Raw genomic sequence first — 11,543 nt, 5'->3', positions numbered from 1 at the left:
AATGCACCGAAATAATCAAATCATACTTAAAATATAATCAAAATAAAACTTAAATTGGAAAAAATAAGTGTGGATGGGTATGGTGGATACTAAAATGATTGTAGGCCCAATGTCTAAAATCTCTTGGCTTTTTCTTTTCACTTCAATGCTAGTAAATTCTTATGAATATACCTTTATTACTCAAAAAGTTAAAAGAAAATTATATTATTTAATTCAAATTTTTTATATACAGGGGAGGAGGAAAGGGCAAAAATGAAAAGAAAGGAGAAAAGTGGAAAAGAAGGTAGATGCATACATACATACATATTGGAGTGAAAATCAAGTGGGATCATTCATTACAATGACAAAGTTGCGTGCGGGTCAGAATTATTACAAGAAATTATCGTAATAATGGGCCAACTGACGTGTAAATAGATGACTGGCTAACTCACAACAAAGGGAGAAAGAGAGCAGCATTTTTTGTTGGTGGTGTTGGAGTAGGGGAGGGGTTATTGGGGCATGGAAGGGCTGGCCATGCTTAGGCAGCTCATCGGTCAGCTTCAAGACCTCTTGCATCTCTACGGCTCTCCTCCTCCGCCGCTTCCTCCGTCATCTCCTTTTCACCTTCTTCACCTCCACCAACTGCCCCATCCTTTCTACGACCACCACCGCAGGTTCTTTTCCTTTCCTTCTCTCTTTACATAGATCTCTTCAATTTTCTGTTTTTCTTCTCTCGCCTCACATTTTTTTATGTGCTTATTTTGAATTCTTGTCAGATTTATTCATCTCGGATTCTGTATTTCTTTTTCATTTTTTTTGGGGGGGGGGTGTAATGAGGTGGATTAATGGTAGATTACCTTTGTTTATCCGGTAATGTTAATTTCTCTTCCTTGCATTTCTCGTTGTTTAGATTTTTGTTTATTTTCTGTTATGCCACTGCCGTTTTGTTAATTTTTATTTTCAGGGGATTTCGCATGTTTACTGCATTTGAATTTTACATTATTAAACTATTTTATACCTCTTTTGGACGAAAATAGTAAGTTCATTCAAAATTTTAGTTTTCAGCATTTATCTTTCATCGTATTCCAATCACGTAGTTTCTTTTTTTACCCCTTTTTGCCTTTGTTTTCCTTTCCCTTTTTCGATTTTCAGTTTGCTTTGTCCCCTCCCCCAAAACCCTCCTCTCATCTTTATTAAGGGTTCATGCTGCTGGGTTTTTTTTTTTTTAAAGTTTTACATATTGTGATGGTCAATTTTGAACTTGTTGGCGATTGCCTTTTGATAATTGATGCTTGAATATCTTTATTCTTAGTTGATTAGCATGATTATAATTGACTATGAAGATGGAATCTCATTTGTATCTGTTTACTATATGATTTCCTTAGAACATGAATTTAAACCTATAATTCTTGATTAATTTTTAGTCCACTGACTAATCAGCTCCTTTCAATTTTCCTTTACGTTCCTATACGCAAAGGAAAATAGAAAGTTAATTTACTAGTTAATTCAACAGCGTCCTGGGTGTTTCGAGTAACAAAGAGTTGTTGTACTACTCTTGGAAGTTCTCCTTAAAGATTGTATGAATGAATGTTGAGTGGCCTAGCTCTCTGGTTAATTTATGATGCTCTGCTTGCCTTTGCTCATTTGTCAATCCCCTTGTTGATATTTCATCATAGGTCTCTCTCTCTCTCAGTCTTCTTTTACAGGGTATTCTTTATGCAAAAGCATTCATGGCAATGTAACAGAGCGTATGGTTGAAAGTTTCTATTATTAGTGCATTTAGTTGATATTGCTGTCAACATACTGTTGGTATAGCTGGATGAATAGAGGTCTTTGGCTGTGCAATGGTTTGAGTTTACTCTGTTCAAACGATACCTTAAACATCCTGTTGCACATATTCTGGATCCATAAAAATGACTAAAAAGTACAGACTTACTGGTGAAAACAATCCCAATGAATTGTGAGAATCATGTATACCTAATTTTGTAGAGGGCTTTTTCGTGGTCCAGTTGTACATCTCTATATTGTTTGACCACTCTTTATGCAATTATTACAAATTGGGTTGTGTAGTATGAACATTATGTTCATTATTCTGATGCAATTGAGTTGAAGGTCTTGACCTTGTATTCTGTCCCTTGATGTTTTGGTCCAAATTTATACCAAGATTAATTATTAGAAATTGCTCTAGACTAATCAGGTATTATATTCCTGACCTTCTAAGGACTAAGAGTGAGTATCTGGTATTTTTCAAGTATATCTTCTTTCAACTGTTAATAATGAAAAATTAGTATACTCTATAACTACCATAGGTACCTTGTATCCACATGGTCCAATATTAGTGATCAGGCAATTCGAGAAGTTGGTCAAGATCGATATAAAACTTTCACATATCTTCTTTCATATTAAATCATGAAAAATAGGTGAATGTTAGCTTCTATCTGTTTCATGGAAAATAACATTTAAAAAAGATGATTTCTTTATTACCCCAGTACTTGTTTTGTGATTAAGCTTTTCTAACAAAGAAGTTAGGTGGTCAACATCTATCTTGCTAAGTTCCATTTGAGATTCCTTTTTAATGAAAATATTTGGCAAAGGCCAGTAAGGAAAATTGTAAGGTGCATTTGCATTATTATGAAGATGTTGCTGCATAAGGTGCATGTGTTTGGAAACCTGTACTGTCATGGCTGGAGCATACAAGTTCTTGTGGCATAACAGTTCTGCTTGGGCTTAGGTTTATTTTTATCACCAGAAAGGTCCTTATCTTGCTAAGGCCAACTGCATAGGGCATTAACTGAAATCAGGTCACAGGTTGGTTTGAAGTTTAAAGATGATGTCAATATTGAAAATCTGTTGGATTGCTGGTTACATGCATGACCCCCTAAGATGTCTGGTTATAATCTGTAGCATTTTTCTATGGGTTAGCTATGAAACATGTTGCTCTGCAGGCAAAAGGTTTCTTTGGCAACTTACTTTTTGTGTGTGGATTTGTGGGTGATAGAAAGATATTTTACATTTGTCTTTTTTGTAAATTTGGTTGTTAGTTACTTGCACGATCACCTACAAATATTGGTTATAATCTCTAGCATTAGTCTATTGATTTATGCTGCTCCTCAGATACAATGTTCTTTGGCGACTTTCGTTTTTTCTTGTGTGTCTTTGTGTGGAGTTGTGGGTAATGTAAGAATGTTTTACATTTGCCTTTTTTGTAAATTTGATTAGGAGCTGGTAGTTTTGTCTCAGTTGCTGCCTGAGAGAATGGTTCACTTGCAAGTAAAGGGCATAGAAACCGTAGTCACAGTTTCAAATTTTATGCTGACTATTCTACTATAATTAGTTTTCTTATTTCATCTGAAGAAATTTTCTAGGATTGTTGGTTTTTCGATCAATTCACCACTGCAGTCCAGACTTAATTCTCCTGAAATTTTTTTTTGTAAATGTTGCTGGACAGTCTCTTTTTTCTTTTCTTTCTCTGGTGAGTGCCAATGTTAATTACACGACCACTATCCTTGGATAAAGATAATCTGAGATCTCCTTTTCAGTTCTAATTTAATTTTATATAAAAACTTATTAGCTAAAGGGAAAACTGGTAAATAGTTTTGTTTTCTGCAACTATTGATTGATGAGATGGTGAGAAAAGTTTATCAACTGTCTCTTTAGGCCTGCCTGAATTAAACAGATCACAATAACTCTTGATCTGTACCATGTTAATTTGGATGCACTCAATGTTGTTACTGGCACTTGTGTTTTAAACTTCAACGTATTTAATCTGAATGATCTAATTTCATTGATAGTTATCTACTAATCATTCAGGTTATTTCTAGTTTAATTAGAAAGTTGCAAACATGATAACTTGTTAGCATTCATGCAGGTGGTGTTTTCCGAATATCAATGAGACTTCTGCTGAGGATTACTACAGTCTTGTAATGGCTGCAGGGAAATCTGGAAACTGTAAGATGTTGGAACCTTTCAAGCCTCCACCAAGCAAGAGATCACGAAAGGAGCGGAACCGAGGGAAATTACCTGGAAGTACCCCTGCATCAGAGGTTATGGATCAAGAAATTTGGAAAGAATTCCCTGAAGACCTTTTTGAAGCTGTTATTGCTAGACTCCCTATTGCCACATTTTTCCGCTTTCGCTCTGTTTGTCGTAAATGGAATTCCTTGCTGGAATCACAAAGTTTCTCTCATCATTGTGCTGAAATCCCACAAGCCAATCCCTGGTTTTATACCATTACTCATGAAAATATGAATGTTGGAGCCATGTATGACCCTTCAACCAAGAAATGGCACCACCCAACAATCTCTTTTCTTCCAGCAAAGATGATTGCTCTGCCAGTTGCTTCTGTAGGTGGTCTAGTTTGCTTTCTTGATATTGGTCATAGGAACTTTTATGTCTGCAACCCTTTGACTCAGTCATTTAAAGAGTTGCCAGCAAGGTCAGTTAAAGTGTGGTCGCGTGTTGCTGTGGGAATGACTCTGAATGGAAATTCAACCGATGAAGGCTACAAGATCCTGTGGGTGGGGTGTGATGGAGAGTATGAAGTTTATGACTCGGTGAAGAATTCATGGAGCCGACCCGGAAGCATGCCCTCTAACATTAAGCTGCCACTATCACTGAACTTTCGGTCACAAGCAATTTCCATTGATAGCACACTTTACTTCATGCAGTCAGACCCTGAAGGGATTGTGTCCTACAACATGGTTTCTGGGGTATGGAAGCAATTTATAATCCCAGCCCCAATACATCTGAGTGACCACACACTTGCTGAGTGTGAGGGCAGGATCATGCTTGTGGGATTGCTGACAAAAAATGCCGCCACTTGCGTTTGCATATGGGAGCTGCAGAAGATGACGCTCTTGTGGAAGGAGGTGGACAGAATGCCAAACATATGGTGCTTAGAGTTTTACGGGAAGCACGTTAGAATGAGTTGCTTGGGCAACAAAGGTTTGTTCATGTTGTCGTTGAGATCACGACAAATGAACCGACTAGTTACATACAATGTGATGAGCAGGGAGTGGATGAAGGTTCCTGGATGTGTTCTACCACGGGGTAGAAAGCGACAGTGGATAGCATGTGGCACTGCCTTTCACCCTTGCCTGACTGCTACTGCTTAATTTCAATCCCCCTTCTTTCTGTTTCGGGCAGCAATGGCATGTCAAAGAAGGTTGTTTCCTATTTTTCTGAGTCTGACGCTGTTTATTGCTTAGCTGCTAACAAGCCTTTGCTGCTAGTTCCTCTTCAGTCGGATTTTCTGTTGTTTTAATGGAGTAAACAAGATTGGCCATGTTCTTTCTTTTCTTTTTGTACAAACATGTGGATGAACAAGTTTAGTTTCGGAGGAGGCTTGTGTAAGTGAATCCGTTAAACTGTTTTTAATCATGCTGAATTTATATAATAGTTACAGAGAGAATTGAGTGGCTAAAAGAAAGTTTGGGTCTATCGCAGTGCCGTTTAGCCTTCAAAGTCTAAAACCTTGCTTTCCCCGAGGCAGCCGGCTGTTTTGCTGGCCGACCCTCCCCCTTCTCCACTTTTCTCCCCCTTTCTTCCTTCCAAATCCCTCTCTGGAAAATAAACCTCTAGTAGCTTTGTGGTGGTTTTGAGTGGATCTAGAGGTGACAGCTCTAGGACTCCTGGTCGGATACCATCCAGTGTTCTCGTTGAGGGGAGGGTCTGGCATCCTGTGGTGTTCTCGTGGAGCAATGGCGTGAGCTGGTTGCTAGTTGGGCGGCTCCGCCGTACACAAATTGCATGCATACTTGTTTGAGTTTTCCTTTCAAAATACATATATGGTTTCTTGGGACTCCCTATTTTTTCTGACGGCAAGATAAAACTTCGTATGTGGGTTTTTCTCAATATTTTATTTTTAAGTATAATTATGGTTTTTTTCAGTCGATATGTCTATTCAGCAAATAATTGGAAGTTCTATCTATCAATATGTATGGTATGATTTTTTTTAGTTTGGTTACTTTATTGATTCACTTACCTTTATTATATCAATATTAATCACTTCTGTTAGAATTTTTGTTCTTATTTATAGTGACAATTATGTCTCATGATTAAGGATATTTGATATTTTCTGCTTATATGAGTTTGTTCAATACTTCAATGTTGGGATTAGTTCCTAGTTCGAATTTGATACAAATTTATATTTTTGGGGAATTAATTGGAATGTGTTCTTATCTATTAATAGGTTTTTGGTTCACACAACTCGTTACGGTAAACGCTTGTCAAAAAGCATTTGTAACTAGTTACATAGGTGATTTTGGTTTATTATTAGGAATCTTAGGTTTTTATTGGATAACGAGAAGTTTCGAATTTCAAGATTTGTTTGAAATATTTAATAACTTGATTTATATTAATGAGATTCATTTTTTATTTGTTACTTTATGTGCCTCTTTATTATTTGTCGACGCAGTTGCTAAATCTGTGCAATTTCCTCTTCATGTATTGTTACTTGATGCCATGGAGAGGCCTACTCCTATTTCAGCTCTTATACATGTTGCCACTATGGTAGTTGCGGGAATTTTTCTTGTAGCCCGCATTCTTCCTCTTTTAATAGTTTTAATAGTTATACCTTACATAATGAATCTAATATCTTTAATAGGTATAATAATAGTATTATTAGGAGCTAGTTTAGCCCGCCCAAAAAGATATTAAGAGGGGTTTGGCCTATTCTACAATGCCCCAGTTGGGCTATATGATGTTAGCTCTAGGTATGGGGTCTTATTGAGCCACTATATTTCATTTGATTACTCGTGCTTATTCGAAATCATTGTTGTTTTTAGCATCTGGATCGATTATTCATTCTATGGAAGCTATTGTTGGATTTCTCCAGAGAAAAACCAGAATATGGTTTTTATGAGCGGTTTAAGAAAGCACGTGCCCATTACACAAAATACTTTTTTAGTAGGTACATTTTGTTTTTGTGGTATTCCACCCCTTGCTTGTTTTTATCCAAAGATGAAATTCTTAGTGACAGTTAGTTGTATTCATCGGTTTTTGCAATAACAGCTTGGTCCATCGTTGGATTAACAATATTTTATGTGTTTCAGATATATTTACGTACTTTTGAAGGACATTTATATGTCCATTTTAAAAAATATAGTGGCAAAAAAATAGCCCTTTCTATTAAATAGAACTATGGGGTAAAGAAAAATAAAAAATAATTAACAGAAAGTTTCGTTTATTTCCTTTATTAACATTAACAATCAATAACAACGAGCAGTCATATACAATTAGTGGGAAAAAAAAGGAAACTCTTATTATTGTTACAAGTTTTGGCTACAAGAAGGCTTTTTCTTATCCTCGTGAATCAGATAACTATGCTATTTCCTATTATTATATTGCTTCTATTTAGTTTATTTGTTGGAGCTATAGCAATTCCTTTTAATCAAGAAGGAATGTATATGGATATATTATCAAAATTATTAACTTCATTTATATATCTTTTACATCAAAATTCAAATGATTTTGAGGATTTCTATAAATTTTTAAAAAGCAACTTTTTAATGAGTATAGTTTGTTTCGAATATTTACAACATTCCTTTTATATAAACCTTCTTATTCATCTTTACAAAATTTCAAATTACTAAATTCATTTGTGAAAAGGAGTCCTAAAAGAATTTTATTGGATTACAATTCATCCAATGATAAATCTAATTTGGATTAATTATAGAGTTATGACACAATCAACCCGAACGAATAAAATGTTGAATTGAATCGTACCGGTCTCTATTAGGGGCTATTACTCATTTTTGTACTTACTATTTTATTTTCCAATTATTTCTTCAATTAAGAAAAAAATAGTAGTAGAATTCTAAATAATAGTAGGAATTCTCTTATCCCATTTGGAAGGATTGTATTTCATAATCATCAATGACTGTTTATGTTTTTAGCATGACCACTTGATGAAATGCAGAGGGAAACAGGATAATTGGTCAATACCATTGGAGGTTCCTCTTTGTATAATGGGTACGGTAATTGGTATTCCTGTTATCGATTTAATAGGCATTTTCTTTTATGGTTCATATTCTGAATTGGGTTCATCCTTGTAATATGGAATAATGGAACGAACTAAGTTATTGGCATGAAAGTGTAAGAGCTCAATAGGGCCCACCTTTTCTTTCTTTGTTTAGTTCTCGAGGAAGGGTCCCGTTGAATTCTTAATGATCATGATCATAATATTTTGGTTGTATAAATGACAACAAATAGATCACTTTTTTCGATAATTATTTTGAAAAATAAACTCAATTTCAATTAATTAATTCATAGTATCTACCCTTCGATAGTATCTATCGATACTTTCAAGGTTAGAAGAAACAAAGGAATCACTCAATTGAATGACACAATACAATATATGTTTAATATTTCTTTTCTTTTTTTCTGTCCAACAATATTGGTTATTATTACTTTATTTTCAAAAATTTGTATACACTAAAATCAAAGTCTTATCCATTTGTAGATGGAGTTTTAATAACAGCTAAGTCAAGAGGGAAGTTATGAGCATTACGTTCATGCATAACTTCCATACCAAGGATAGCACGATTAATAATATCAGCTTAGGTATTAATTACACAACCTTGACTATCAAATATGGATTGGTTAAAATTGAAACCATTTAGGTTGAAAGCCATAGTTCTAATACCTAAAGCAGTGAACCAGATACCTACTACACGCCAAGCAGTTAAGAAGAAATGTAAAGAACTAGAATTGTTGAAACTAGAATTGTTGAAACTAGAATATTAGAAGATCAATCGGCCAAAATAACTACGATATTATAAGTAGAATTGCGATAACTATATAAAAAAAAACTTTCTAGTTCACTCAAAAAAGAATGATCATTGTTAAGCTCAAAAATTTGTTTTTCACTATCAAATACATGGAATAATGGCCTTGATTACTATCCCTAATTAAAAAGGTGTCATTAGAAATGAAATTTCAAATACCTTTAACGTTAACTAAATGATCAACCTTACTGTAATAATTAAAGCTGTCACCCTAATCATGAATGTTCTTTGGAAGATCTATCTTGTGCTTGGTAGTGCATGGTTCCTCCATGCAAGAATGTTGAATCATTCTCTTGAAGCTCATTCTTTTCATCACAAATGATCCGCTTGCCTCGAAATGACTTGGCCCAATAGGGAAATCCCAATTCATTGGGCCTTTCAATACAATCAAATAGAAAACCCCAATGGCACCAAATCTTAGGAGCCCAAACTATGTGATTGAATAAATCCTCCTCTATTTGTTGTGGGTCAAGTACTCCTTCTCCTTCATCTTCTTCAAATTCCGATTTGTATTTTTCATAAATATTTCTCTTATCAATGATAGAACGAGATCCATTTTGCATCATATATTAGTGATTCCCCAGCTTAGGCCAATTTCAATGGTGATTCATTATTTCGATGAATCATTTCTTCAATCAAAAGAAAATTATATAAATACTTACTCAAAATCCCACTTATCAGATTCCTTTGTGGAAGACAATTTTTTTCTGAAAAATTTGCTATGAAATATCTGATCCATGCATAATACCATGAAAAATGGATACAAAATTTTGACTGCTACTTAGTATCGACAATAAGTTTGAAAAAACATCTAAAAATATCAAATTTAAGCATTTGTACGCTGTCGAAGTAAGGAACCATGGCATATCTGTTTGGAATAGATTCCATTTTGAGAGAGTTAAAAAAGCACAATCTTATTGAAAGGTTCTATGCATCCACCCTTTCATTTTTCACATGAGGCGTGAATCAAACAATCTATTACTGTGAAAACTTCAAACCATGAATAGTGCCAACATTAAACAACCACGTGTATCTATTGTGTTTTAACATCACGGGAGGCATGCTTTTGGCCCAGTTCATAAATTATTTATTCACAAAAGAAACATGCAAAAAGAAGGATATAAAATAGAAAAAGACACGAAAGGGAGGTCTTATTCAATTTTTGAAATCTTCACAACATGAGTTACAACGCATATCTAGTAAACATATTATATCATCAGTTCGCTACAAAACTTATAGAAAAAGAACATAACAAGTCTCTTCTGCATTTTTTTTAACACGGGCTATATGCAGCCTTATGCCATGCTTCCACTGGTCGCTGTCCTGATAATCTGGAAGAGAGCTGAAACAGATGATGAAAAAAAAACAAGATTTAAGTCAGTGCTGCAAGGTCATGATATTTATGTGTTTTATCACACAACTAACACCATTTTAGAAAACTAAATTCATCTCTTAAAATTCGAGTTCCCAAATATCATGCTAATAAGGTCCATACCGAACAAAATTAGAATATTCACCGGTGAAACAACACACATTATGAGAACGTGCTGAACATATCGGTAGCAAAATCATGTATTGTATTTGGTACAACAAAAGTCAATGCTAAATATCCAAGGACATATAATGGTGAAAAGATAAGCAGCCAGGAATCTTACATGATCCAATGACAACGAAAACGAAGAACCCAAGCAACATAGGGCCAACAGGATAATCCTTCCCCTTTTTTGTGCTTGTTTCAGGAACAGCTCCTCTCTTTGTTATGTTCTTTTCGAACTTCAACACTTTCCTGTCTGCAAGGCGCCTTGATGTTGTCTGCACAAACCAGATCAGAGGGATCCCATTTAAATTTAGATTTAAAAAAAGAAATAGTTTATACATATTTTCGATCATGGTGATGGATTTAGCATTTATACTGGAGGAAAAAACACTGGTGTTCTTACTTTTCCCACTTTTTTTATAACTCGAAATTTGATAAGAAAAGAAACAAAATTCACAAATGCTCAATATTGAGAATAAAATGATGAATAGTACTAAAAGGGCTGATTCAAGGTCCGTCTACCTAATTCATTCAAAAAAATTTCGAACAAGCACATGATTAAATTATTGAGGACATAAATATGCTAAATTGAGATCTACAATCTATATAAGTCTGCAACCGGTTTAATTCGAAAAAGATAAATTGAAGCGTAAGAAAACATAGCTCAGATCGATTCATATAATATGCAAAAAAAAAAAAAGAAAAGAAAGAAAGAAAGAAAGAAAAGAGGAAATCAAAAGATTACCATGATGTGGGAGAGAAGAGGTAGCCGGTCGAGAAAGCGAATGAAATTTCAGGCGAAATTCTTCTCTTTCTTTTACGGCGACGATTTTTCTTTGGGTGTGTTGGGGGGGGGGGGGGTTATTCCTCGCTTCGCGAAAATGTCCCGGGCTGTCGTTATAAGGGGCTATATATGCTGCTGATTAAATTCATCCTACGTTAAATTAAGGGCCAGGGACTTCGTCCTGATTGGTTTGCTCACGCAAATTGGTAAACGTGGCGCGATCTAGTTGGTTGCTTGGTACACGTATACCTTTTTGTTTAAATGGGCAGATCTATGGGCTTTAGTTTCAATAATTGTGTTAAGCCTGTTTTTCTATTTTGTCTCTTTAGCAATAGAGAAAGATGTTTCTTTTATGGATAATTAGTGAAAACTTTTCGGATATAGTTATGAGTTAATTACATCAAACGTCCCCAAATTATGACTTATTTTAAATTGATCATCGAACGTTAAAATATTC

The 11,543-nt window shown here is 34.8% G+C and overlaps 2 protein-coding genes across 2 annotated transcripts; one reads left to right on the top strand and one right to left on the bottom strand.

Annotated features, from left to right (window-relative positions):
- The first annotated feature begins 343 nt into the window (after positions 1 to 343).
- LOC105785748 (F-box only protein 6) lies at positions 344 to 5,407 on the top strand. The gene is made up of 2 exons (XM_012611893.2): positions 344 to 653; positions 3,848 to 5,407. Exons 1-2 carry the CDS (start codon positions 499 to 501, stop codon positions 5,091 to 5,093), a joined length of 1,401 nt encoding a protein of 466 aa, XP_012467347.1. The 5' UTR covers positions 344 to 498; the 3' UTR covers positions 5,094 to 5,407.
- A 4,479-nt stretch (positions 5,408 to 9,886) lies between these two features.
- LOC105785747 (uncharacterized) lies at positions 9,887 to 11,213 on the bottom strand. The gene is made up of 3 exons (XM_012611891.2): positions 11,048 to 11,213; positions 10,421 to 10,577; positions 9,887 to 10,107 (listed from the first exon to the last, which is right to left on the bottom strand). Exons 1-3 carry the CDS (start codon positions 11,048 to 11,050, stop codon positions 10,061 to 10,063), a joined length of 207 nt encoding a protein of 68 aa, XP_012467345.1. The 5' UTR covers positions 11,051 to 11,213; the 3' UTR covers positions 9,887 to 10,060.
- Between the last annotated feature and the right edge of the window lie 330 nt (positions 11,214 to 11,543).

The sequence above is a fragment of the Gossypium raimondii genome, chromosome 1 (assembly GCF_025698545.1).
Source record: "Gossypium raimondii isolate GPD5lz chromosome 1, ASM2569854v1, whole genome shotgun sequence".
Lineage (NCBI taxonomy): Eukaryota > Viridiplantae > Streptophyta > Magnoliopsida > Malvales > Malvaceae > Gossypium > Gossypium raimondii.
Note: the sequence above shows the minus strand (reverse complement) of the source record. Positions and strands in the feature narration are given on the sequence as shown.

What these genes read in the sequence shown, in the direction of transcription:
- LOC105785747 (XM_012611891.2), bottom strand. An exon ending in TTTCGTTGTCATTGGATCAT is followed by an intron (nt 10,108 to 10,420) that starts GTAAGATTCCTG and finishes CATCTGTTTCAG; the next exon opens with CTCTCTTCCAGATTATCAGG.
- LOC105785748 (XM_012611893.2), top strand. Translation starts at nt 499, where the DNA reads ATGGAAGGGCTGGCCATGCTTAGGCAGCTCATCGGTCAGCTTCAAGAC. An exon ending in TTCTACGACCACCACCGCAG is followed by an intron (nt 654 to 3,847) that starts GTTCTTTTCCTT and finishes GCATTCATGCAG; the next exon opens with GTGGTGTTTTCCGAATATCA.